Source organism: Megalobrama amblycephala, linkage group LG2 (genome assembly GCF_018812025.1).
Source record: "Megalobrama amblycephala isolate DHTTF-2021 linkage group LG2, ASM1881202v1, whole genome shotgun sequence".
Classification (NCBI taxonomy): domain Eukaryota; kingdom Metazoa; phylum Chordata; class Actinopteri; order Cypriniformes; family Xenocyprididae; genus Megalobrama; species Megalobrama amblycephala.
In genome coordinates, this window is record NC_063045.1 from 45,468,753 (window position 1) to 45,492,435 (window position 23,683).

Sequence of the window (23,683 nt, forward strand, 5' to 3'; positions counted from 1 at the left end):
TTGGTTTTATATTCGCACATTCGGACATCCGTATTCAATAGCCTTGTTAATCACACTACATTGGACATTCAGTGGACATTCACAAGTAAATATGCCATTAAAACAATACTTGCCTATTTTGATCGACTGTGAAAAATGTTGTAAGTTGACAATCGTTGGTTGTCAATATCATGTCGCTGCTTAAAATTCGCAAACATTAATTTATTGCACATTTATTGGAAAGTCTGAATTTATCAGAAGTCCGAAATGTGCGAATATAAAACCAACTTTACCCAAGTTAATGTTTTCTGGGGACAGTCCCAGTTTTGGTGTCCTGTCCTGGACTGCAGCTGTCCCTGGAAATGTCTTTGTTTTACATAATGTTCAAAACAAGCTGCAAGCACACTGAAAAAAAAAAAAAAGCCTGGGTGTATTCCAGAAAGAAAGTTTAACCATCACTAGTTTACCAAGTTTACCATCACATATACCCTTAACTCTCAAACCTTGCTTGTTCAAGGTATGTAGGTCTGGAGTAAGTTCAGTCAACCTGGAGTATGAAACTTAGAGTTAAAGGGTTAGTTCACTTTTAAATGAAAATTACCCCAAGCTTTACTCACCCTCAAGCCATCCTAGGTGTAAATGACTTTCTTCTTTATGATGAACACAATCGGAGAAATATTAATAAATATTCTGACACATCCAAGCTTTATAATGGCAGTGAACAGGGTCACAAGTATGAGCTGAAGAAAGTGCCTCCATCCACATCCATCCATCATAAACGTACTTCACATGGCTCCAGGGGGTAATAAAGGCCTTCTGAAGCGAAGCATGTGTTTGTGTAAAAAATATCCATATTTAACAAGTTATTAAGTAAAATATCAAGCTTCCGCCAGACCGCCTTCCGTATTCAACTTACGAAGAAAGTGTAAACTGGCGTCGCGTCGAATAAGGAAGGCATGGGACGTAGCATAAGCGTTTTGAACTGCAAGTTGTACACTTTCTTCGTACATTATAATAGTGCTTTAGAATCATAATCAATCCTCATCAATAGGGCAGATATACACTGAATACTTCTGAAACAAACTATCCCTACAACGGAACAAGAGTAAGTTAACAGAAATCTGGTCACCTTAGTTGTCTTTAAAAAAAAAAAAGCCCCTATAGATGTTTTTTTGGGTTTACTATTCCAAATATAGATTTACTGTCTGCACAGGAAAGAATTGTTCCAGTGCCATTGTCTCTTAGTTCATGATCACAGGCTGACTCACAGCGTGTTTTTAGCGACTTCTTTGTTCTCTCTTTGACGTGCTGACGACCTCTTCCTCGAAGAGCTGTGCAGTTGCCTCAGGCAGATTTATAGCTGTAATTATCCACGAAAATGCTCCTGGAGGTAACACCACACATTATTTCCAGTTCTGAGTACTGTGCCTAACTGGGTGATGTAATATTCTGTGAGTGAGTGTGCGCATATACTGCATGGCATATGCATGCATGCGTGAATTTCACAAATGCAGTGAGTTATAAAAAAACACCATAAGTAAACAGCGCCCCCTGGAGTGAACTACAAAAATCTACATCACAAAGGGGAAATAACACTTTTTATTATTATTATTATTATTATTATACTGAATCAATCATAATCAACAATTTTACATTAGCCAAGGGATGGAAATAATACTGATGGTGAGGTAGATGATTGTCACTTGTCACTCTTTGTTGGCTGACACAAAATCACGCTGATTAATGTCAGCTATGTAATTAAGGCTCAAAGATGTGTTGCAGACCTTAAAGGAATATTCCAGGTTAATTACAAATTACCTCAAAATATTACATTGACTCATCTCACAGTTAGACATGCATTTACAGAGTTAGTCTTAGAGACAAGCAGATAATCAGACATTCATATTTTAATGAAATTGCTTACAATCCCAATAACACAGCTGTGTTCAACTGCTTGATTATAAAAACATAGCATTTTTAACAAATCATAAAGGGTCAAATCAACTCGTTCCACTTCCATAAATACAGTCAGTTACACTAACTGAACTAAGATAGAGGACAAAATGATACAGCCTATTTAAAGTAAAAGATAGGTCAGGCATATCATGGAAAAATGTAGACAAGAAGTTAAACTGCCTCTTGCTCACATACACAAGAGGGACAGAGCTTAAACATGAAGGCATTTTAAAAGTCAGATAGTGAACTGTTGTTATATCGGTACTGAAAATCCACACACTAACATATACAGGCACTGACACTGAGACATATAAGACATTCAATGAAACACTGTATAAAGAGCTGCACACTTCACCAATGTACAGTAAAACTAATGTAAGGTACTGAAATCACTTTCAGATTTGGGCAAAATTAATGCAACATCATGCATTTAATGTATGATATAATAGTAAATTCATAATTGTATTTTGTAGAACTGAATTACTGTAAAATAATACTAAGGACTTTTTCATAATTTATCTGCTGATTTTGATATGAAATATAGGCTGTGGGAAATTCTGAGAGTTCTAAACTCTTACTAGTTCTAAAATCTTATTAGTTTCAAATTTGCAAAAAGAAAGAAAGAAAAAAGGTATAATAAAAACATACAAGGTCTGGGAAATGTCAAATATGTAAATCTTTGCGTGGTCCAATTCTGCAGAGATCAAGAGCTTTTTAATGTGTTTGCAGGCACGGATTCCATGATCGCCTCTGTAATTGACTTTATTGACCTCTAGTGGCAGGTACAGGTACTATAAAACTAAGTGTACAATATGTGTGCGTGTTTGCAAGAGCTTACGACAGATTCAGCAAATTGAAGGAGAGCCATAGGTAAACGAAGGATGAAAAGAGCAGTGTGTTCAGTGCCTAAACTGGTGTTTGGGAAATTTTAAAGCCTTCAGTTTAAACCACACTCATATCAGATTGTTTCAGAATCTGTTCTACCTTTTAAAACCAATATGAACAAAGTCTGTTTACACAAGGAGAAATCTCATCCAAAATCAGATCTCCTGCTGTAATTTGTACATATGGCCCACATATTAGAAGATATTCCAGTTATTTCTCATGTCCGTTGATGTTCTCAGGAACCAGACCCTCCATTACAGCTCGTTTGGACTCTAGAATCTGAACCCAGACACAAAGCAGGTGAGTAAAGAGGTATAGCCTAAAGTTAACACAAAGGTGTGCATGTGTGTGTGCGTGCGTACTAGTTTTGGCTATACTTGTGAGGACCAAATGTCCTCAATAGTGGGTTGTCAAAGTATTTCACAATATAAGTGAGGACATTTGGTTGAATCAAATGTGTGTGTGTGTGTGTGTGTGTGTGTGTGTGTGTGTGTGTGTGTGTGAGAGTGTGTGTGTGTGTGTGTGTGTGTGTGTGTGTGTGTGTGTGTGTGTGTGTGTGTGTGTGTGTGTGTGTGTGTGTGTGTTTGCGAAAACTCACCTGGAAAGTTGGACTAAAGGCAATGAGGGTTTGCATGTTGGTGCTGTAATAGCCCAGAACATAATCCCCTGCCAGCAGGGGGAGTTCATTTTTAATTTGGACCTTAAACAGGAAGTGCAACACTCATGTTAGTCCCATCATGCAGTTTTAATGTAGTTTCAAAATTCACATTTTAAGTGCGACTGTAAAAGTAATTAAAAATCCATTAGGAATTCTTTAAACAGTCATTATTTTTATTACAACTTTTCAGGGAAGACCTGTTCTCAACACAAAGAAATTTTATTCTGCCATACCGTCACAACTTCGCCAATGGCAGCCACTTCATCATCTTTGACCCAGGCGAAGGTGGAGTAATCAGAGGCACTTTTGAAGCCAATCTGCACGCAGAGATATAAATCACCTCTAGTTAGTGACCCGCTTTGTGATACAGATCTCCTTTTTGTCTCTTTCTTTGTTTTTGTTCATCCATCAACCTATTTTTTTCTCTCTCTCCCTCTCACCTTGTACAGTCCGATCCAGTCCCAAGTTGAGCACTCAAAGTTTTCCAGGATGGTGTAGGTGAATGTGGCATTTTCATCTGCACTCCAGTGTTTCTCCACTGTCAGCGTGACTAGAGGCGTCTCCACCTTTTTTCTCATCTGAATGAAGCGATCAAAGAGAGATACATTATATTTTTGCACTAAATGTCATGTGCACTGAAAGTTAGATAGATATTATTATTATTATTATTGATTACTATAAGCACAATTTGATTAAATATTCATGGAATACATAATTCATACCTCCAGATTAAAGGTCCCAATGACAGGTTTGTGGTCACTGACCCCGTATGAGACATCACAGGTGTACATTTCCTGCATCACCTTAACAGGATACTCATCATCGTCAACTGATGAGGTTGTGGAACTATTCTCATCCTCTGTCTCTATAGCTTTGGGTTTTATCCTCCACAAGATACGATCCGTCCAGGCAGGCTTCCGCTTTTTACCACTAATCATTGACACATGCAAAAGAAAAAAGAGAGGGAATGTAAATACTACTATTATTTAAAAAAAAAAAAAAAATGCAGAGTGTAAATGCAGAGTGAGGTTGTAGTCTTGGAGAACTTAACTTTATTATATTATATTTTGATCAGTATAAGGTAATATTTTGAAATATTATTGGAATTTAAAATACCCGTTTATATTTTAAAATGTATATTTTATATACATATACAATATTTTATTCCTGTGATGCAAAGCTGAATTTTCAGCAGCCATTACTCCAATCATAAGTGTCACATGATCCTTCAGAAAAGATTCTAATATGCTGATTTTGTGCTCAAGAAATTATGATTCTCTATCGATTAATATTATGATTGATTGATACAATTTTCAGTCTTTGATGAATAGAAAGTTCAAAAGAACAGCATTTATTTGAAATATAAATCTTGTCATTCGACAAGCCATGATAAATGGCTTTACTTTTGACCAATTAAATTGTTACCTTTAACAAGAATCTCTTATTTTGAAAGAAAAAATAACACTGATGACATCACTTGACTTCCTTCTTCCTATTTCCTGAAGATCCACGATCCTTCAGAAATGATTCTAATATGCAGATTTTGTGCTCAAGAAATTATGATTCTCTAACAAAATATCTGAGTTACTTTTTCAAAAAAGTAACGCAAGTTACTTTGTTTTCCTATTTACTGACTGACACCTATGTTCCCAAGTTGAAAGAAATCGAGAGTAAAGGCTGATTTATACTTCTGCGTCGAAACTGTGTAGCACGTGTAGCTTACGGCACCTCTCCACGCATCAATTTTATGCAGACCACAAGCGCTGCGATTGGTGAACTAGAACCTGTCCCTGCATTTTTAATCGCATGTCGATGCAGACAATGACGCAGAAGTATAAATGAAGAGCGACGGCACAGAGGCGTAGGTCTGATGCAGAAGTATAAATCAGCCTTAAGTGCATTGTGTAAATATGATATTTACTGTAGTTGAAGAGTAAATGTGAACATGCATTTACTCCTCACTTGCACAAAAACAGATTCACTATCCCTCAAAATGAATAAAACAGTGAAATGTTAACTCAGAATATTACATATTAGACCTTCAATAAGCAAATGTTATTTTAAAATGTATAAATTTTTTAACTAATTTAACCTCCCTTTATTAACCAATGTCTTTGCTAACATTCGATCATGACCCAATTCAACCATACTTATAAGCAAAAATGACTATAGATAAACATCACATTTGTGTTTCATTTTATTCTTTTTATTACTGAAGTAAGAGTGTTAAACTTTCTTCTTCTGCAATCCAGAATGGCAGCACAGGCTAAAATGTTTGTTTGAGCTGCACCCTCTACTGTACAGGAGTGAATTTGCATTTCCGTCCAGCCTAAGGCTTATTCATTTCACTTTTGTGTGTGAAAGGGCCTTTACATTTACCAAAAGTAGAACTTTAGTTTTTTTGTTATTAAAAAACAAAAACAAGCAAGCCTTGCCCAAGTGAGAAAAAATAAGGTATAGTAAGTAACATAATGCATTACTTTCTATAAAAAGTAACTAAGTAACACAATTAGTTATTTTTAAGGGAGTAACGCATTACTTTTAGAAGTAACTTTCCCCAACACTGGTTGTGAGTGAGATATAGTGTGTCCTTGCAGTGTGCTGCAGTTGTGTACTGAGAATTTAATGTGAAATTCTATTTCCATGCACAGACATTGACTGATATGTTGTGATCTAATTCTACAATATGAAACATGCAAATGCATCAAACACCAGCATATCAGAGTGAAACATGCATTCTACGCACAGTGAGTGAGAAGCTTATATGACAAGTGCAAAACAGTTCTCCAAGACAGCTTTTAGAAGCCCAATGACACATTGACATGGATATGTGGTCATGTGTTAAATGAGATGAGTCTGAGGGAAGGGCTGGATGGATGGATGGATAGAGTCAGGTGTATATGATTTCCTACATTTCACTTCTTTCACCTTGACTAGTAATCTTGAAAAAAATTCAAAGGTCGAGCCGACCTTTCTTCCCGTTGGAGATTCACTACCTCCCATTGGAGACCTCTGCTTCCATTACAGACAAAGCAAAACATAATTTCCCAAACATATTTCACTATCCATATAACATTTTAGCAAACAGATGACAGAGAAATGAGGGAAATATCTGTGCTAAAAGGGCACTTTTGTATGTACACACAGATTCGCTACCTGTTCAAATGCTCTATGGTGCGGAAGACCTCCTAAACACAGCCATTTATGTTTGATGGGAAATACAAATTCCCTTCTTACAACATCCTACATATCCATCTCATCTTCGAAGTTGACATACTACAACATACATATGTTTTCAAAGCTGGCTGATGGCAGTTGGGACAGAAAAACACCATGAAACACATTACATTTACACAGACATGAAATGCTTACTGAAGCATCTGAGGGGAGAGTATGTGAGGACTGAATGTTGAGAAAGAGGAGTGCAGTGTTTTACAGGGATGTGCTGGTGAGTCCTCTGTGAGAGGAATTCTGGGTTATAGAGGTTAAGGTAGACATAGAGGCCATGCAACAAACACATTTTACTTATCAAATCTTACGTAAAGCCAAACCATGTCTTCGGTGCTCTGTGTGGAGAAAGAATGATCGTGATTTTCTTCCAAGAAAACATGTTAGACTCTCAGGAAATGGAGATCTGATACGGTTTATACTTTTAAGCATTGAAACTAGTGTGTTTGTATTGTGTTAATAATGTGTAGTGTGCAAGTGTTACCTTGTATCGTAAGTCTCAGAGAAACGGTCAAATTTATATGTGGGTTTAAAGCGCAATGGTCCCTCTTCGAACTCCTGAAGAATAGGTTCTTTCTTCTTCATCATGGTCAACTAAGAAATAGAAGTCAATAGAATAGAATAGAATAGAATTGAAAAAAATGCATATTAAATTAACAGTTTTTAATACTTGTCTCTATTCAATACAATGAGTTGTAAGTTGCATAGCTGTAAGTTGTATAGACCCCTTAAAAGTTTGTAAACATTGCAATGTTTCTTGGTGGGCGGGGCTTAGCTGGAGGCAAAAAGAGACCCTAGACTCAATGTTGACAAGCGTAAGCTAGCATGTTTTAGGAGGGATTTATGAAACATAAATGCAGAAGAAGGTTCAGAACTGTCCGAATATGTACAGTCACTGACTCTGCGGGACCGTGACAACTATTTTTGTAAATTAACTTAAGTTTTGGATATTTCCTAGACAACATATGAATTACTTTCGGGTGGTTCGGGGAATTTTGTCAAGGCTTATTGTCTAATGTAACCTAACGCTGGGCTAACTATGATTATGGCTAGCAATTTGGATTATTTTAAGAGACCATTCAAAGGATGGCACACACATCTATCGCTGTATGTTTGTTTAACATTTAAGCTAGCTAGTGCGCTGAAAGTTGGCGACTTTTCACCTATAAAACAGAAACTTGCTAATTTGTACTAGGTAAAACCAACACACCATTACATATGCATCGATTATTTTACCTGATATGAAGTGTGCACTGCAAACACGAGTATTATTTATGATCGTCTCCGTCCAGTCTGTATGCCGTATTGCATTCAACCACAATTATCTCTTTGATTTCTGTGAAGGAATGTCTGCCGGGATCTGGTAAAACTTTAGTTTTGAACCAAAAGTCCTGTTCCTTCTATTCTGGCAGCCAAAAACACAACAAGACGACATTTTAAAGTCAAAACCTCAAACTTTTAGCGCGCCCGCTATTAGTTCTTATTTATGTTTTGCCTCCAACTAGAGCGGTGACGTCACAGTGACGTAGGCGATTAAGGGGTCTATAACTACAGGGAGAATTTTTTCATCTAATATAAATGGTCTTTCCCTTTCGAAGGGAACTTCTACTCTGCGTTCAATGACGCAATGGGGAACGTCCACATGACCCAGTGTTTCGAAGACTCACTACCAAAAACTCTAATCCTATTGGCTGGCGACAGTCACATGGCGCGACCCGGAAGTATAAAGGCGCGCCTATGGAAGCAGTCAGTATGCATCGTCTTTTCGGGACTGTTGTATCGACCTTCTGCTGTGTATTCTTTATTAAGAATTCCTTCCAATCCAAGATAATGTCTGAGAAAGGTAAGAACTTTAGGAAGTGTGCTGATCCGTGTCCAAGATTCTTGACAGCGGAATACATGCACACCCTATGTGTTCATATGCCTTACAAACGTTCAAGAGAGTATGTGTATCTGTGTCCCCGTGTTTGACACTTGATATACACATTTTTCCGGGCGTTATCTGTCTGGAGAGGAGCACGTATAGACAGTGTTTGAGGGCGCTGTCTGTGTTGTTTACTGTGAGCGTCACCCTGTGGACCCTCCGTTCTCGTTTGACACTCTTCTCGAGGGAAGGGGTGTTTACATCTGTGCCTGGTGGTTCTGGCCGGGTTATGCCGAGGCAAAACCGTGGCTACAATCATAGGGCTTGCAGATGAGCTCGTTGGGAGTTGTGAGGGAATTGTATTCTCTCTCTCTCTCTCTCTCTCTCTCTCTCAACTTCCTCGGGGTTGGCGAGAACGAGTGAGTGACGATGACATTAGTTTTTGACGTCATCGCGTCTGATGAGTGCTCCTCTGGCTTGTGCATGCGAGCCGCTGTGTGTTTGGGACGCGCCTCTCAGCGGGCTGCAGCTGCCGTGAAAGAGCGTTAAGGAAGGGACCGTGCGTGCGGACGGCTTGACGAGCGGTTCCTTTCTGTCCATATATACGGCGGCTTCCATGACTTTCCATTCCTTTCTGAACTCCGCGTCTGAGTTCGGGGTGGCATGGAAAATCCCCTAGTCATTTCAGATTTAGATCTGATCCCAGACAGACGGGAGGAGGAAGAAGTGAGAGTGAGATGGGTGATCGATTGTAAACAACGCTGCGTTTGTAATCGATTCCCCAGCTACAAAAATAGGGCGATTTTTATCTACCCTCTCTCCCTCTTCTTCCACCTCCTGTATATATGTATATATATATATGTGTGTATGTATATATATGTATATGCGTGTGTGTGTGTGTATGTGTGTATATATATATATATATATATATATATATATATATATATATATATATATATATATATATATATATATATATATAGGATCTTTTAGGCTTAAAAGAACATTAGATTCCACCCATTCATGAGAGAAGGAGCATTAGAAGTCTTTGGTCATTGAGCCGCAGGGAGGAGTCTATATTTTATGTGTTTAAAATAAGACCTTATTTTCCTGTATAGTTTTCTGAGCATGTAGTAAAAAATTAAGGGGTTTTTCTAGGCAAAACTGAAGTTGTTAGGTGGCTAGCATATGTTGTGCAGGCCACAAAATGGCCGCCTCTTAGCCACCTGCTTAGTAGCGTCTCATCTGCTGTTTCTAGAGTAGTTTGAGTTAGCACTCGTCACTTCAGTTTATACAATATCAGCGGCTTTGATTGGCCACCTGACATTTTTGCTTGGGTATGTTGCTTTCCTCTCTTTTTATAGGGATTGAAAGCGATATTTAAAACAGGCTTTGTTTGCTGTTTTTCTTTGCCCACAAGCTTAGCGGCTAGGCTAGAGCTAGGAGGGTTATTTGCGAATAACTTTATTTATATTATCCTCATTGGATACATATTCCTAGTTTTGCCGCCTGCCCACTATCCCCTATTTATGTAGGTGCATGGGTTGAGTTAACAGCTAGGTTGTTGTGGTACTTCCTGTTCTGTTATCTCAGGTGGATTAGGCCCTTATCTTGTTGAGGCAGATAAGTTATGCAGGTTTTGCTAGGCCCCACGTTCTAGAACGCTATGTCAATAAGGAAAATGTTTTCTCCTCTAGGCCACTTGTTGTATGCTACAATCAAGTTGAGTGGACATTACTATCATTTAGTTTTTGTCCTCTATGGTAGGGCTGGGCGATATATCGCATACGATTGTCACGCGCATTTCGTCAGTAAAGCCGGTTCCCTTATTACCACTAAATCGCCATCACCTGCTTTCAAATGGAGCGCCATTGAATAGACAGAGCCGTAGATCACTGACAAGCTACGCAATATCGCGTTCATTATCGAAGGCAATTCATCTGCGATAATGAACGCAATATTGCGTAGCTTGTCAGTGAACTACGGCTCTGTATATTAAATGCTGCTCTATTTGAAAGCAGGTGATGGTGATTTCGCGGTAATCAGGGAACCGGCTTTACTGACAAAATGCGCGTGACAATCTCATGCGATATATCGCCCAGCCCTACTCTATGGCTTAGCACAGATTTGAGAATCTGTATGGAAGAATGATTTCCTTTTTTTAAATGACATATATTAAAGCTGCTGTGTGCTTGCTTTAAGTTCTAGATCCTTGCCCTACATATTTGTATGTGAGCTTAGTATGCTGCCACAGGTTGGCACCTGTCACATGATAGCTGGCTTGTTTTTAACCACTATTGTAGACATTGGTGACCTAATATTCCCCATTGATAGGTTTATTGGTGTTACTGAGTGCATCACCTGTTGGATTGCATACTCGGGTAGCTTTACCACTTTCTGAGGAAAGATTTTTTTTTTTTTTTTTTTTAGCTTCCTGTTTTTGATCATCCCTTCGGTTAATCTTTCTAGCTTAGAATGTAGGCCTGTTTGTTACATAGCCTCTTTCTAGTTAGCATTGGCTAAGTTAGCATGCTTTGGTTTGATCATTTTATGCTCACATTACTTACACTGCCACAGGTTGTGCCACGTGTTTGTTTGAGGTGTAGGCCCTATTGGCCTCCTTTAGACCATGTTGGCTGTGTTGGTTCCCTTTAGCCAATTGTACTTCATTGCCTGTTGGAATGTGTATTAGCGGTAGCTCAGGATTAGCTCCCCATAGGTTTTGGGCTTAGGCTGTTTTCCTGTAGCTTGGTTCCCTATTAGATCACGAGCTGTTGCCGCATGCGGCGTGAATGGGTAGGCCCTCTTCGACCTCCTTTCTAGTCCCGTGTCGGCACGGCGTGTGTCTCTTAGTGTTCCAATTAGGCTGCTGCCTCTTGTCTCTGATTTGGTCAGCTCTGAGGAGCTTCCTTGTCAGTTCACTTGTTGGCACAGTCTGGTATACCTTACAGTTGCTGTAAGCCACCTGTTACTAAGATCGTTGGCCCTCCTTAGGCCTTCCTTTTTAGTTGACTGGTTGGCTCAGTCTGCGAGTGTATATTTACAATGGCCGAACGCCATTTATCACTAGGATAGTAGGCCTTAGGGGCCTCTTTCTTGGCTGACCTGCTGTGCGGGGTGCTTAGAATCTGACCACTTCAGGAGCACGCTTGACCTGAGCGAACAGGCCACTTCAGGCCTGTTTGTGTCAGGAAGCAGCGTTTGTGTATCTCTTCTGAGGAAGTTTTGATGCACTGCTCTTTGGTGGTCTAGATTTGCCAATCGGGCTGCTGCCTCTTGTTTCTGATTTGGTCGGCTCCAAGGAGCTTCCTTTTCAGTTTACTTGTTGGCACAGTCTGGTATACAGCCACCTGTTACTAAGATTGTTGGCCCTCCTTAGGCCTTCCTTTTAAGTTGACTGGTTGGCTCAGTCTGCGAGTGTATATTTACAATGGCTGAACGCCATTTGTCACTAGGATAGTAGGCCCTAGGGGCCTCTTTCTTGGCTGACCTGCTGTGCGGGGTGCTTAGAATCTGACCACTTCAGGAGCACGCTTGACCTGAGCGAACAGGCCACTTCAGGCCTGTTTGCATCAGGAAGCAGCGTTTGTGCATCTCTTCTGAGGAAATTTTGATGCACTGCTCTTTGGTGGTCTAGATTTGCCAATCGGGCTGCTGCCTCTTGTTTCTGATTTGGTCGGCTCCGAGGAGCTTCCTTTTCAGTTTACTTGTTGGCACAGTCTGGTATACAGCCACCTGTTACTAAGATTGTTGGCCCTCCATAGGCCTTCCTTTTTAGTTGACTGGTTGGCTCAGTTTGCGACCACTTTAAGAGAACGCCTGACCTGAGTGAACAGGCCACTTCAGGCCTGTTTGCATCAGGAAGCAGCGTTTGTGTATCTCTTCTGAGGAAGTTTTTATACCCTGCTCTTTGGTGGTCTAGATTTGGCAGCCACGTGCTGTCTGCAAGCTGTTGCCACGTGCGGCGTGAATGGGTAGGCCCTCTTCAGCCTCCTTTTTTGTCCCCATGATGGCACAGTGTGTGTTTCTAGTGTTCCAATCGGGCTGCTGCCTCTTGTTTCTGATTTGGTCGGCTCCGAGGAGCTTCCTTTTTCAGTTTACTTGTTGGCACAGTCTGGTATACATTACAGTTGCTGTAAAGCCACCTGTTCTTAAGATCGTTGGCCCTCCTGAGGCCTTCCTTTTTAGTTGACTGGTTGGCTCAGTTTGCGACCACTTTAAGAGCATGCCTGACCTGAGCGAACAGGCCACTTCAGGCCTGTTTTGCATCAGGAAGCGGCATCTGTGTATCTCTTCTGAGGAAGTTTTATACACTGCTCTTTGGTGGTCTAGATGTGGCAGCCACTTGCTGATGCCAGATGTATACTAAGGTAGGCCTCCTTCTCGGCCGCTGGTGTAGCATTTGGAGTTCAGCTAGAGTACTCTTCTCGCTGTAGGAATGGTGTGGGTTTTCTGAGTACTCCGAGTGGTTAGCCCCTCAGTAGACTGTAGTGAACCTTACTGAGGTTTGGTTTTCTTACTACATCTGTCTCACTGAGCCTATGAGATATGCTAGTTGAGCTCCAGCCACCTAGATGTCTAAGGTGGATCTTTTTATGCTCCTAGTAAAGGCCAATGGACTTATGCCATATGTTTAAAGGTTTCTAGGCCTTATAGGCCGCCTTTCTCAACATATGGTACATGTTGATGTGTTTTTTGATCTGAGGATCTTTACACACGCCGTTGGCCACGGGTCCGGATGGTACTTAACCTCCTTCGTGTCGGTTAGTATAATTTCTGGTGCCTAAGAACACTGCCATGAGCTGATGCCACGCATTTGTCGAGGTGACAGGCCTGTATACGCCTTCTTTGATGAAGTGTTGGCGTATGTGGTACTCCTCTTGCTGATAGAGTAAAAGGTGCTTTTACCGAGTACACTGCTCGTTGGTTCATGTTGGGTAGTGTGTCATGCAAGCGAACGAAGTGTTCTGTCTGCTCCAGAACATAACAGATGTTCGGGGTGGCTCCTCTAGGCCACCTTCTGAATATTCTGCTGTTTCATATCCAGTTTTTGTCATGCTGTAGGCCCCTCTTTGGCCTCCATGATTGTTTGCCCATTGCATGGTCTACCTGTTAGGTGAGCTTTGTACTTCCCTTTGGGTTGTGTACGTAATAGTGCTTAGCTCCCTAAGCTGATCACGGTGGTTGGCTCTGTTCAGGCCTCCTCCTGAGTTTCAGCCCTTAGGCTGGTTTGTGCTCCCCTGAGGAATCAGGTGTTAAGCGCACAGCCTCAGTGCGTTAATCAGGCACTAAGTAGATCCTAGGTGAGCGGAATACACTCCCTTCGATATGAGGGTTCATAGCACTCAAGCTGAGTTCTGCTCTCCGGGATGCCCGTCTCTACGCACGGGTTTGAGTTGCTCCTGCCCTACTGCAGTCACTCTTACCTGTTCCCTTCTGTGAAGGATGCGTTTCTGAGATTCTGTGTTCAGACAGGGATTGGCTAGACTTAGCATGTCTTATGATAAGACCAGGTCAGCTTCCCTGGTGGCATTGAGGGTGACGCTGTCCCCTCTAGTGGCTGGTCGGGGTCACCTTCGGCTCCCCGCCCTCATTCCCTAGAAGAGACCACTCTGTCTGCGGAAGAGTTGGTCTCAGAAGCTCTTAGCGGCCTTATCAGGCCTTCTCTCCTGTGAGGAAGGCCTCTTATAGGCTTAGCTTGGGCTGTTGGCCTTAGGGAATGCTGTCACTGACAGTCTGGTGTGACCCGAGGGGGAGTTGCTACAGTTTCTATAAGACGTCTGTCTCAGCCATTCTTTGGCATGCACTCCCCTAAGCATGGAGGCATGGGTATATCGTTCCCCATTGCGTCATCGAACGCAGAGTAGAAGTTCCCTTCGAAAGGGAACGTCTCAGGTTACGTATGTAACCATAGTTCCCTGAGAACAGGGAACGAGTCTCTGCGTTTCTATGCCATGCTTGGGGCTGCCTGCAGAACAGTCCCTCAAAGACGATGAATACTGACTGCTTCCATAGGCGCACCTTTATACTTCTGGGTCGTGCCATGTGACTGTCGCCGGCCAATAGGATTGGAGTTTTTGGTAGTGAGGTTTCGAAACACCGGGTCACGTGGACGTTCCCCATTGCGTGATCGAACGCAGAGTCTCGTTCCCTGTTCTCAGGGAACTATGGTTACATATGTAACCTGAGACGTTTTCCTTTTTTCAAAACAATATATTTAAAATCAGCATTTCCCTTGACTTTGTCTGCCAAATTCAAAGCCGTGGGTTCTGTAATTGCATTTTCTGTGCATGTGATTCACACAGAACACCATTTTGCTCTGCTCTGCAAAAAATTTTACGTTTTGAAATTTTACATTTTTTGCTTCATCAGAATTGGATGACACTTGGTGACTTGTTGCATTAGCTATGTAAACACACACACACAAAAAAAATCATGGACATGTTTCGGATATGTTAAAGGGTCGGGGAAAAAAAATAGTCATACCGACAAAGGAAATGAATGGGAAATACGAATAAATACGAAAACTCTGAGAATCTTTTGGTGGTACAAACTACAATTCAGCCATATATATATATGAACTAGCACAACTATAACACATAGCAAGTTTTTGAAAATGTGTGAAATAAAATCAACAAAGAAAGACTTAAATAAGAGATTGAAATCAGATCAGACCCAGATTTATTAGGCTGTGATAAAACGCAATGGCTCATTTTTATTGAGTTTTGATGTTATGTGTAACAAAATGTCCTCCTCTGTGATCAGGTTTGACTGTAGCAAAATTAATGTAAAAAACTGACATTTCAAATCAACATTTCAAAAAGAAAAATCCAAACCTTGACAAAAAGTAGTCTTTGAGAATGTTTAAGTATAAATCCAAATCCACAACTTAATAAAAATAAGTATTTATGTCTAAAAACCACTCGAGAATTTATAAGCCACTTTATATAGAACTATATAGGAATCTAGTGGTTACACAATGGCATTACATAAGTTTCTTTTTTCAAAAAAAATTATTGAACAAAAAAAAATATTACATTTTAAGGCTTGTGAAGGAGCCAAGTGTGACCCCTAAACGAAGAGGACCAGAGGGTTAAAAATGTGAGACGGAGGGCAGTGAAAACATGCAAAGGTCGATAGATTTTTTAAGAGCTGAACTCCTTTTAACTTGATTGTCGACACTGTCATGCACAAGACATGATGCGATGCAAATGCAACAGTCAAACACGCCTATGTAGTGCATGTTTACATAAAAAATAATAAAGTGATATGAAATACAAAACGCAAACTGTGTTAAACTTGGGCCAACTGTTTAGGACTCATCTAGTGAGTCTATGGAGCCTTAAAATGCTATTTTGGCAGCTCACTGGGTTTTGTTAGAGAGCCGTGAACTTAAGAAAAGTGTGTATTTACATGTATTTATCTGTTTGTTTGTTTGTTTGTGTGTTTGCCTGACCTGATCTTTGTCCCACAGCAGATTAAAACGGCCATTGTTGATCGAGGAGCGAAGAAAGTGCATCCCATGGTCAGCGATACGGAAGTTCAGATCACCAAACCAGAAGACCACCCTTGGAGAAGGAAAAACAGCAATATAAGAACCATGTTGTATCTTCTGATACATGAACGTGAACAACTTTAAAAAGTTAGCACTGACTTGTGGTCAAGCACGTTTGGTGTGTTGTACATATCGAAATCTTGCGTGTCCAGTATATATTCAAACTCATCCATGCGTTGCAGGGCATAGTTCATATGAGCCGCCAGATGACAGTTCAGAAAACACAGCATGTGACCATAAAATGAGAAACGCACAGAAACACCACCCTTATTTCCCTGCAAGAATCAATAATACTACATTAGTCCAGCTACACATTGTTATACTTTCGCATATTCGTTACCGTTAAAAGGATATAGGTTTAGGTCTTTTGATTTGTTTTCACACAATTTTACACAAAAGATTACAGATCACATTTATATACTTCCTTTCAACAGTTCGGGATCAGTACTTTTTTTTTTTTAATTAATACTTTTATTCAGCAAGGATGCATTAAATTGATCCAAAGTGACTAAGTTATAATGTTACAAAAGATTTTTGTTTCTAATAAATGCTGGTTAAATATTCTATTAATCAAAGAATCCTGAAAAAAAATGGTTTCCACAAAAAATATTAAGCTGTTTTTAACACTGGTAATAATAAGAAATGTTACATGAGCAGCAAATCAGCATATTAGAATGATTTCTGAAAGATCATGTGACAATAAAGACTGGAAAAATTATGCTGAAAATTCAGCTTTGCATCACAGGAATAAATATATTAAAATAGTTAAAACCATTATTTGAAAATTGTAATAATATTTTATAATATTAATGTTTTTATACTGAGCATTAGAGCTTCTTTCAAAACACTAAAAAAAATCTTACAAACCTCAGATATGTCAGTTTTGAAGAAAAATCATAGGAATCAATAGGAAATCAGTGTATAACAGAAAGTGTTTGTGAAATGTCAGGATGTAAAGGCTGTACCATACCCAGTATCCAAACAGGCCAGTGCGGGTATATGTACTTTGGATGTCTCTGATGAAAGGCAGGTGGACCTGCTTTGCAAACAATATCAGCAGCAAACCCTGCATTCTCAATGACGTCACCTGAGGACAGCAAAAATGTAAAGCTTTTTTCATATGTCAGAGCTTCAATGCATTTCTCAACGCAAACGTCACACGCTGCTTCGACCTCCACAAAAGGTGTATTTAAGCTTATGATGGAGTGAATGAAGTCCTTGATGCATTGCATAAAGAAAATAAGGAGATTGGTACTGGACATTCCTGGGATGTTTTTGGTGAAGTGGAATTCAGTTTTCAAAATCAGAGCTAATTAGGCATGGAAGGCAGAATGGGGCGGGCTCACATCAAATCTGTGGTTATATTACACAAATATGTGCTGGTGTGAAACAATGCCTCTAGTGTTTTCATGGCCTGCAGAGAACAATGGAGCTTAACAAGCTTAATGAGGAGACGGCTCATCCTGATTCTGTCTCTCTGTTCTATTGTAACAGTTGCGACTGCATAAAAACATATGTAAGGACACTCAAACACCTCTCTGTCTTCCACACTTTCTAAACTGAGCTTGCAATGCTAAGACACACACACACACACACAGTTATTTATTTATGCTGTACCTTGATATAGCCCATTGGTGCCAGAGTATCCATGAAGAGGTGGCTCCATGAATCCTCAGCAATGAGATCAGAGATATACCGCACTGGAGTGGCATTGACTTCCTGTAAACTGAAACAAAAACACAACTGCTTATATTATGTCACGTCACAATATATATATATATATATATATATATATATATATATATATATATATATATATATATATATATATATATATGTATGTATATATATATTAGAGTTTATATGTAATCTGGCACTATATATATATATATATATATATATATATATATATTTTTTTTTTTTATACCTGATAAATTATTATTTTTTGAATGGTAGTGTATATATATCAGTAAGTTAACATTAACTCACCCAATCACATAGAGGTCAGTGGCTGGCTGTGAGTCAAGCTGCAGTAATGACCTCACATCAGCTGGTGGCTCTGCTGTGCTAACATTCCATGTGACCATGTGCAGCCTGAACAAGAGAAGAAGACAGAAACAGAAAAGGTCTGCGTTTAAGTGATGGGCTGTTTAAGTCCAATTTTTTATGCCCTTCCCTTGATAACTTTCCTCTGTCTTGTTCACTCAGATGTACGTCATTGATTACGTTACATGAGTGCCCACCACTGGCGGAACCCTTGCAATGTGTTTAAATAATCCCTTGATCACTTGGAATCCAATATGGAGCTGATTTATTATTTATATATTTTTGTCCTTATAAATTTGTTTATGCCCCATTCTATAGGCTTGTATTAAAATTAAATATAAACAAAAATTAAATATTAATATATGTTATCAATAAGATATTAAAAAATACACAATGAAAATGTTAACAATACCATACACTATAACTGTGTAAAAAAAAAAAAAAATGCAGTTAAATGTCAAAATAACTCCAGTATCATACACTAGAGTTGTGTGGGGTGGGGGTAAATTAAGTGCGATCTGCTGTGACGTTACAATCTTGTTGCATTGTGGTCTATGGATCTGCCTGAAGTGTAAATATTGAGTAGACTCGCTCCCTCAGTCAAAATCGAAGGGTCAAGGGTCTGTCTAAATAAACTTTCCTCGCCCACTTGATGAAGTTGAACGTACTTCAGAATAGCAGTGGGGATTCCTCTAAGGGGAAGTGCTTAGGTAAGTTTGCGAGTTATGTCTAAAAGTGGAGTTAAACGCAGCCCAATTTTTTATACCCTTTCCTCGGATGTACGTCATTGCTTATGTAGCACAAGTGCTGGCGGATCCCTTGCAATGGATTTAAATTGAAATACACAATAGAGCTGATTTAATATTTATGCACCATTCTATTGGCCTGTATGTATTCTTGGGCTGTTAGAAGAAATATATATATATATAAAAAAAATGAACAAACAAAAATGATAACAACACAATGAAATATAACAGTCAGATTAAGGGAGCTACAAGACAGTATTATGCGGTTAAATGTCAAAATAACTCCGATATCATACACTAGAGTTGTGTGGGGTGGGGGTAAATTAAGCGCAATCTGCTGTGACGTCACAGTCATGTTTCATTGTGGTGTATGGATCTGCCTGAAGTGTACATATTGAGTAGATGTGCTCCCTTGGTCAAAATCGAGGGGTCAAGTAAACTTCCCTCACCCACTTGACGAAGTTAAACGCTCTTCAAAATGGCGGCAGGGATTCTAAATGTTAAGGAAATTTTGCAAGTGTATGTCTAAAAGTGGAGTTAAACGCAGCCTAGGAATGAATCAATGAATGAATCAAGTTCAAATCAACTCTGAAGTGCATATCTAAGACAAAAAGGGTCAAATAAATAAGATAAAAATGCAGAGAACTTGCTAGCAAACAACAAACAAACAATTTCAAAATCCACCTTCTATCCCTCCAGCAGAGGTCTATCTAACTCATTTTCAGATATGAACTCTAAAAGTCAATGACTCAGTACACCTGAAAGACTCTCTGTTGGTGTATCTTCCACATAGGTGAAAGGCATCGTCCAGCGTACGGGACACTTCCTCATTTGCCTCATCATCTGAGCTGAGATCCTCCAAGCAGGTGAGCAACTGAGCGAGCCGCTGGCGAAGCATCAGCCGTGCTGAAGTAGACTGAGATGTCATGGAGGACGTACTGTCAGAGCGCACACGTGGGACGTCAGACGTGTCCGACATCTTTTTGCTGTTCTTCCAATACAACTGATAGTCTGAGGCCTTCTCTATGCAAACCAAAAGTTAATCTGAAGTGAGGTGATTTATTCTTTGATTCTCTATCCTATTAGTTGCTTTTTCTTTGCTTCAGATGTCCGAGAAACTCCAGGTGTCCAAGAGCTGGTTTAGGTTCAGCAGATGCAGAGTCCACGTACTGTAGTTCCAAGACTTAAATTTCTCATATCTTCTCAGAAACAGTTCATCATTCTTCTGAAAGCCTCAGAAATCCTTTAGAAACCAAGTAGTTAGCGATTGCAGTAAGTGCAACCCTTTTTGCTAAATGTTCTCATTGCATCCCTTTGCCTGAATGGACGAGTGTGAGTGAAAGCATGCGTTTTGGAGAGTGTTTGGGATTAGGAACTGTAATCTGGAGCAGTGGAGAGCCACGTGAATGAGGCCAGAAATACGAAATGCATAAATGACTAGCAGGCCTGATCTCCAAATCACTGTGTGTATTGTTGCAAGTCTTGAGCGACGCAAGTGAATGTCGACAGATGCTAATCCTGTTTATTTAAGCATTGGCCTCAACGCTGTGAATATTTCTTGGACCCTACAAGAAAAAAACTAAGATAACTAATTTTCCTAAAGATATGGGGCAAGGGTTGAAAATGTGAGAACATAAAGCCAAACTTTTGGTCAAATTTGTAATTTTAACTCTGGAGGAGTTACATTTGACTTCCTCAGTTTAATTTTAACTCTGTTGGAGTTGAATGAACCTTCTTGCCTCTTTTTAACAAATCACCTGAGAGATTGCATTCCATATTATCTGATAAACACAGTCCACTGCTTTTAAAATGTGGTTATCTCTGTAATACCAAAAGCAAACTATTTCTGATTCATAGTATTGGTGTTCTTGTTTAATATTATAAGTTAAATATTAATAAAAATGTATTAAATATCTTTGCCAAATTGTGCTCATCTGAACACCTTATGTTTAAATTAGGGAATTTGTACTAAGCACCAAATTAGTATAAAGCAACAATATAATTCTCAAATGCAGGCTAACTATCTTTCCACCTTGTTGCTCTATAATACAGTCACATGCAAAGTCTTAGGGGCAAGGAAGCATTCAGCAATATGAAGAGAGCAGGCGCATAAGGACAAAGCAACCGGTCTTGTGACCAATCATGAAACTTTGAAGAGGGGTTCATTTCATTGATCAACGATGGTATTACCTGAAAGCCTGATGTCCACCTCTGGTTCCAACATTTTGTGCGCTCATACTCAGATCTGTACACACAAAAACCATATAAACACACATGCATAGTAATTCAACCATTAGTCTAATCTAAAAGAGTTAATCCTGTCTCATTCAAGCTGAAAAGCTTTTTAAAATGATGAAATAAAAATCTGGAGGTTAACTGATTATTATATGGATCAGTGATGTGATGCTCATCTTACCCATTAAAAACAAATGCAGTTCATACGAAATAACTTAAATACACCTTTTCTATGATGACTATGTTTTTATAAATGAAATGAAATAACCCATTTTGTTGTTTTTGTGGGCTCTTAAAGGATTAGTTCACTTTCAAATTAAAATTTCCTGATCATTTACTCACCCCCATGTCATCCAAGATGTTTATGTCTTACTTTCTTCAGTCGAAAAGAAATTAAGATTTTTGATGAAAACATTCCAGGATTTTTCTCCATATAGTGGACTTCAATGGAGCCCAAATGGTTGAAAATTGCAGTTTACAGCGATCCCAGATGAGAAATAAGGGTCTTATCTAGAGAAACCATTGCTCATTTTCTAAAAAAAATTTTTTTTTAATTTTATATGTTTTAACCATAAATGCTCATCTTGAACTAGCTCTCTTCTTCTTCTCTATTTGAATTCCGGCAGTGTAGACACTGCTAAGTGTATTACTGCCCTCCACAGGTCAAAGTTAAAACTAAATTGTCATATACAATATTCTAGTGCAAGTATATAACAATTAGTTAAAACTTTGACCTGTGGAGGGCAGTAATACACTTAGCAGTGTCCACACTGCCGGAATTCAAATAGAGAAGAAGAAGAGAGCTAGTTCAATAATTTTTTTTTTTAGAAAATGAGCGATGGTTTCTCTAGATAAGACCCTTATTCCTCGTCTGGGATCGTGTAGAACGTTTGGGGTTTGAAGTCCACTATATGGAGAAAAGTCCTGGAATGTTTTCATCAAAAACTTTAATTTCTTTTTGACTGAAGAAAGAAAGACATGAACATCTTGGATGACACGGGGGTGAGTAAATTATCAGGAAATTTTAATTTGAAAGTGAACTAATCCTTTAAAGTAAAAAAAAAAAAAAAGAAAATCTCCAAGTAGGCCTAATTTAAAAGGCTGAAAATGCTTAGTCCCAGCACTTAACCACTTTTCAAACAAACAAAAATGTTGAAAATATATTTGTGATATGAAAACCAATGATAAAGCGATAATGACAGCTATGTTTTGTCAATGTACAGTCCAGATCATAAACGGAAAACGCATGAGCAGAGCGCCGTACAGTTGCTATGGTTACATCTGGCGAAAATAACTTGTGTTCGCTATTTATCATAGTATTTATCGGGGCTGTAGCCAGCAGCCTAACTAGCTGTAGGCTAATATAACTTTTATGATTACTGAAGTGTTATTTGAAAGCGCAAAGGTGTTTGACTCCCGTTCAATATTTTGCTTTGTACTTTATTGAGTTGCCTCTTCATGCTACGGTGTCCTTCAGTGTCATGAAAGGCGCATAATATAAATGAAAGGATTTTATTAGGCTATTATTATTAATATTATTAAGGCCTACCTGAATGGGTGTTGTAAATGGCAAAATCGTTTTTCAACAAAATAAAAGTCAAGCGTAACAAGGTCAATAAAGACTAATTTAATTTTCCCTTTTGTTTATTTGATCACATTTATCTATTCTTTGTAACAACGAATGTTTGTCATACAGTTTGTCACAATGAAAAAGTGGGCTAGTAGGATTCAAACGGCCATCGAATAAAATTCAAATATTTAGGGATATTCATATTAAAATATTACGAATACGACAACTAAGCTAAGCTCCTCTAAAGTAGGCTATGCCGTAACGAAAGCAAAATTAAACTCACTCCAGAATTAAAGACTTCTCTAATCAAAGTCATCACTAAGTAGGCTATCTCTAAAGAATAAGCCAAAGCAAATCGCAGTCATCCGCGCACAGAAGAAAAAAACAAAAACATACCTTTCAGCCTCGGTCTTGTGCAGATTCTGCAGGTGTCTTGAATGATCTATTCCGTGCTTAAAAGGTGCTATAGGATACAGTGTGAGAGTTTGAGGTTGTGTTTACACCCCTTCACTTCCCCACTGCCCTACCAATTCAAAGAAACCTCTTAAAGCCACAGTACTTATTGTTTCATCATATAAAAGCCTAAAAGGTTTAGCTGAGTTATGAAAGACTCGACTGTGTCTAAACTATGCGCTATATATCGCAATCCTTTTGATTAGGTGAAAAAAGAGGGTTCTCTGTTGACAATTAATGAAACATAAATGTAAAATCTTTGCCCTTTCTGTAGGCTATAGGCCTACATTTTATAAACAACACGAAATTTGACTTTGTTAAACTTCACAGAGGCCTTTAAAAGAGATACAACAATATTAACATAAAAATCCATGAACTTGCTTTTGGACATTATAAAATGATAAAATGATGTCATAAACAGCCTTTGAGTCAGCTGATCTAAATGAGGACTCCTTATAGGGACCACAGATTGCTTTCTTTGAAGATCTCGGAGCTGAACGAATCGATT

At 39.1% G+C, this 23,683-nt stretch overlaps 1 protein-coding gene across 3 annotated transcripts; it reads right to left on the reverse strand.

The window, feature by feature from the left end:
• Positions 1-1,868: 1,868 nt before the first annotated feature.
• Positions 1,869-23,277, reverse strand: inpp5kb (inositol polyphosphate-5-phosphatase Kb). 3 transcript variants are annotated; one of them, XM_048178657.1, is made up of 14 exons: positions 23,119-23,277; positions 21,108-21,162; positions 18,115-18,219; positions 17,743-17,851; positions 17,096-17,212; positions 16,225-16,400; positions 16,027-16,138; positions 7,191-7,300; positions 7,018-7,044; positions 4,201-4,408; positions 3,919-4,056; positions 3,712-3,795; positions 3,419-3,520; positions 1,869-3,099 (listed from the first exon to the last, which is right to left on the reverse strand). In XM_048178657.1, exons 2-14 carry the CDS (start codon positions 21,152-21,154, stop codon positions 3,031-3,033), a joined length of 1,404 nt encoding a protein of 467 aa, XP_048034614.1. In that variant the 5' UTR covers positions 21,155-21,162; positions 23,119-23,277; the 3' UTR covers positions 1,869-3,030. The 3 variants fall into 3 exon arrangements, with proteins under 3 accessions (XP_048034614.1, XP_048034622.1, XP_048034631.1); XM_048178665.1 differs by lacking the exon at positions 23,119-23,277 and adding an exon at positions 23,006-23,092; XM_048178674.1 differs by lacking the exon at positions 7,018-7,044.
• Between the last annotated feature and the right edge of the window lie 406 nt (positions 23,278-23,683).

What these genes read in the sequence shown, in the direction of transcription:
- inpp5kb (XM_048178657.1), bottom strand. Translation starts at nt 21,154, where the DNA reads ATGAGCGCACAAAATGTTGGAACCAGAGGTGGACATCAGGCTTTCAG. An exon ending in TCTGAGACTTACGATACAAG is followed by an intron (nt 7,045 to 7,190) that starts GTAACACTTGCA and finishes TTCTCCACACAG; the next exon opens with AGCACCGAAGACATGGTTTG. An exon ending in TTGGGACCTTTAATCTGGAG is followed by an intron (nt 4,057 to 4,200) that starts GTATGAATTATG and finishes CGCTTCATTCAG; the next exon opens with ATGAGAAAAAAGGTGGAGAC.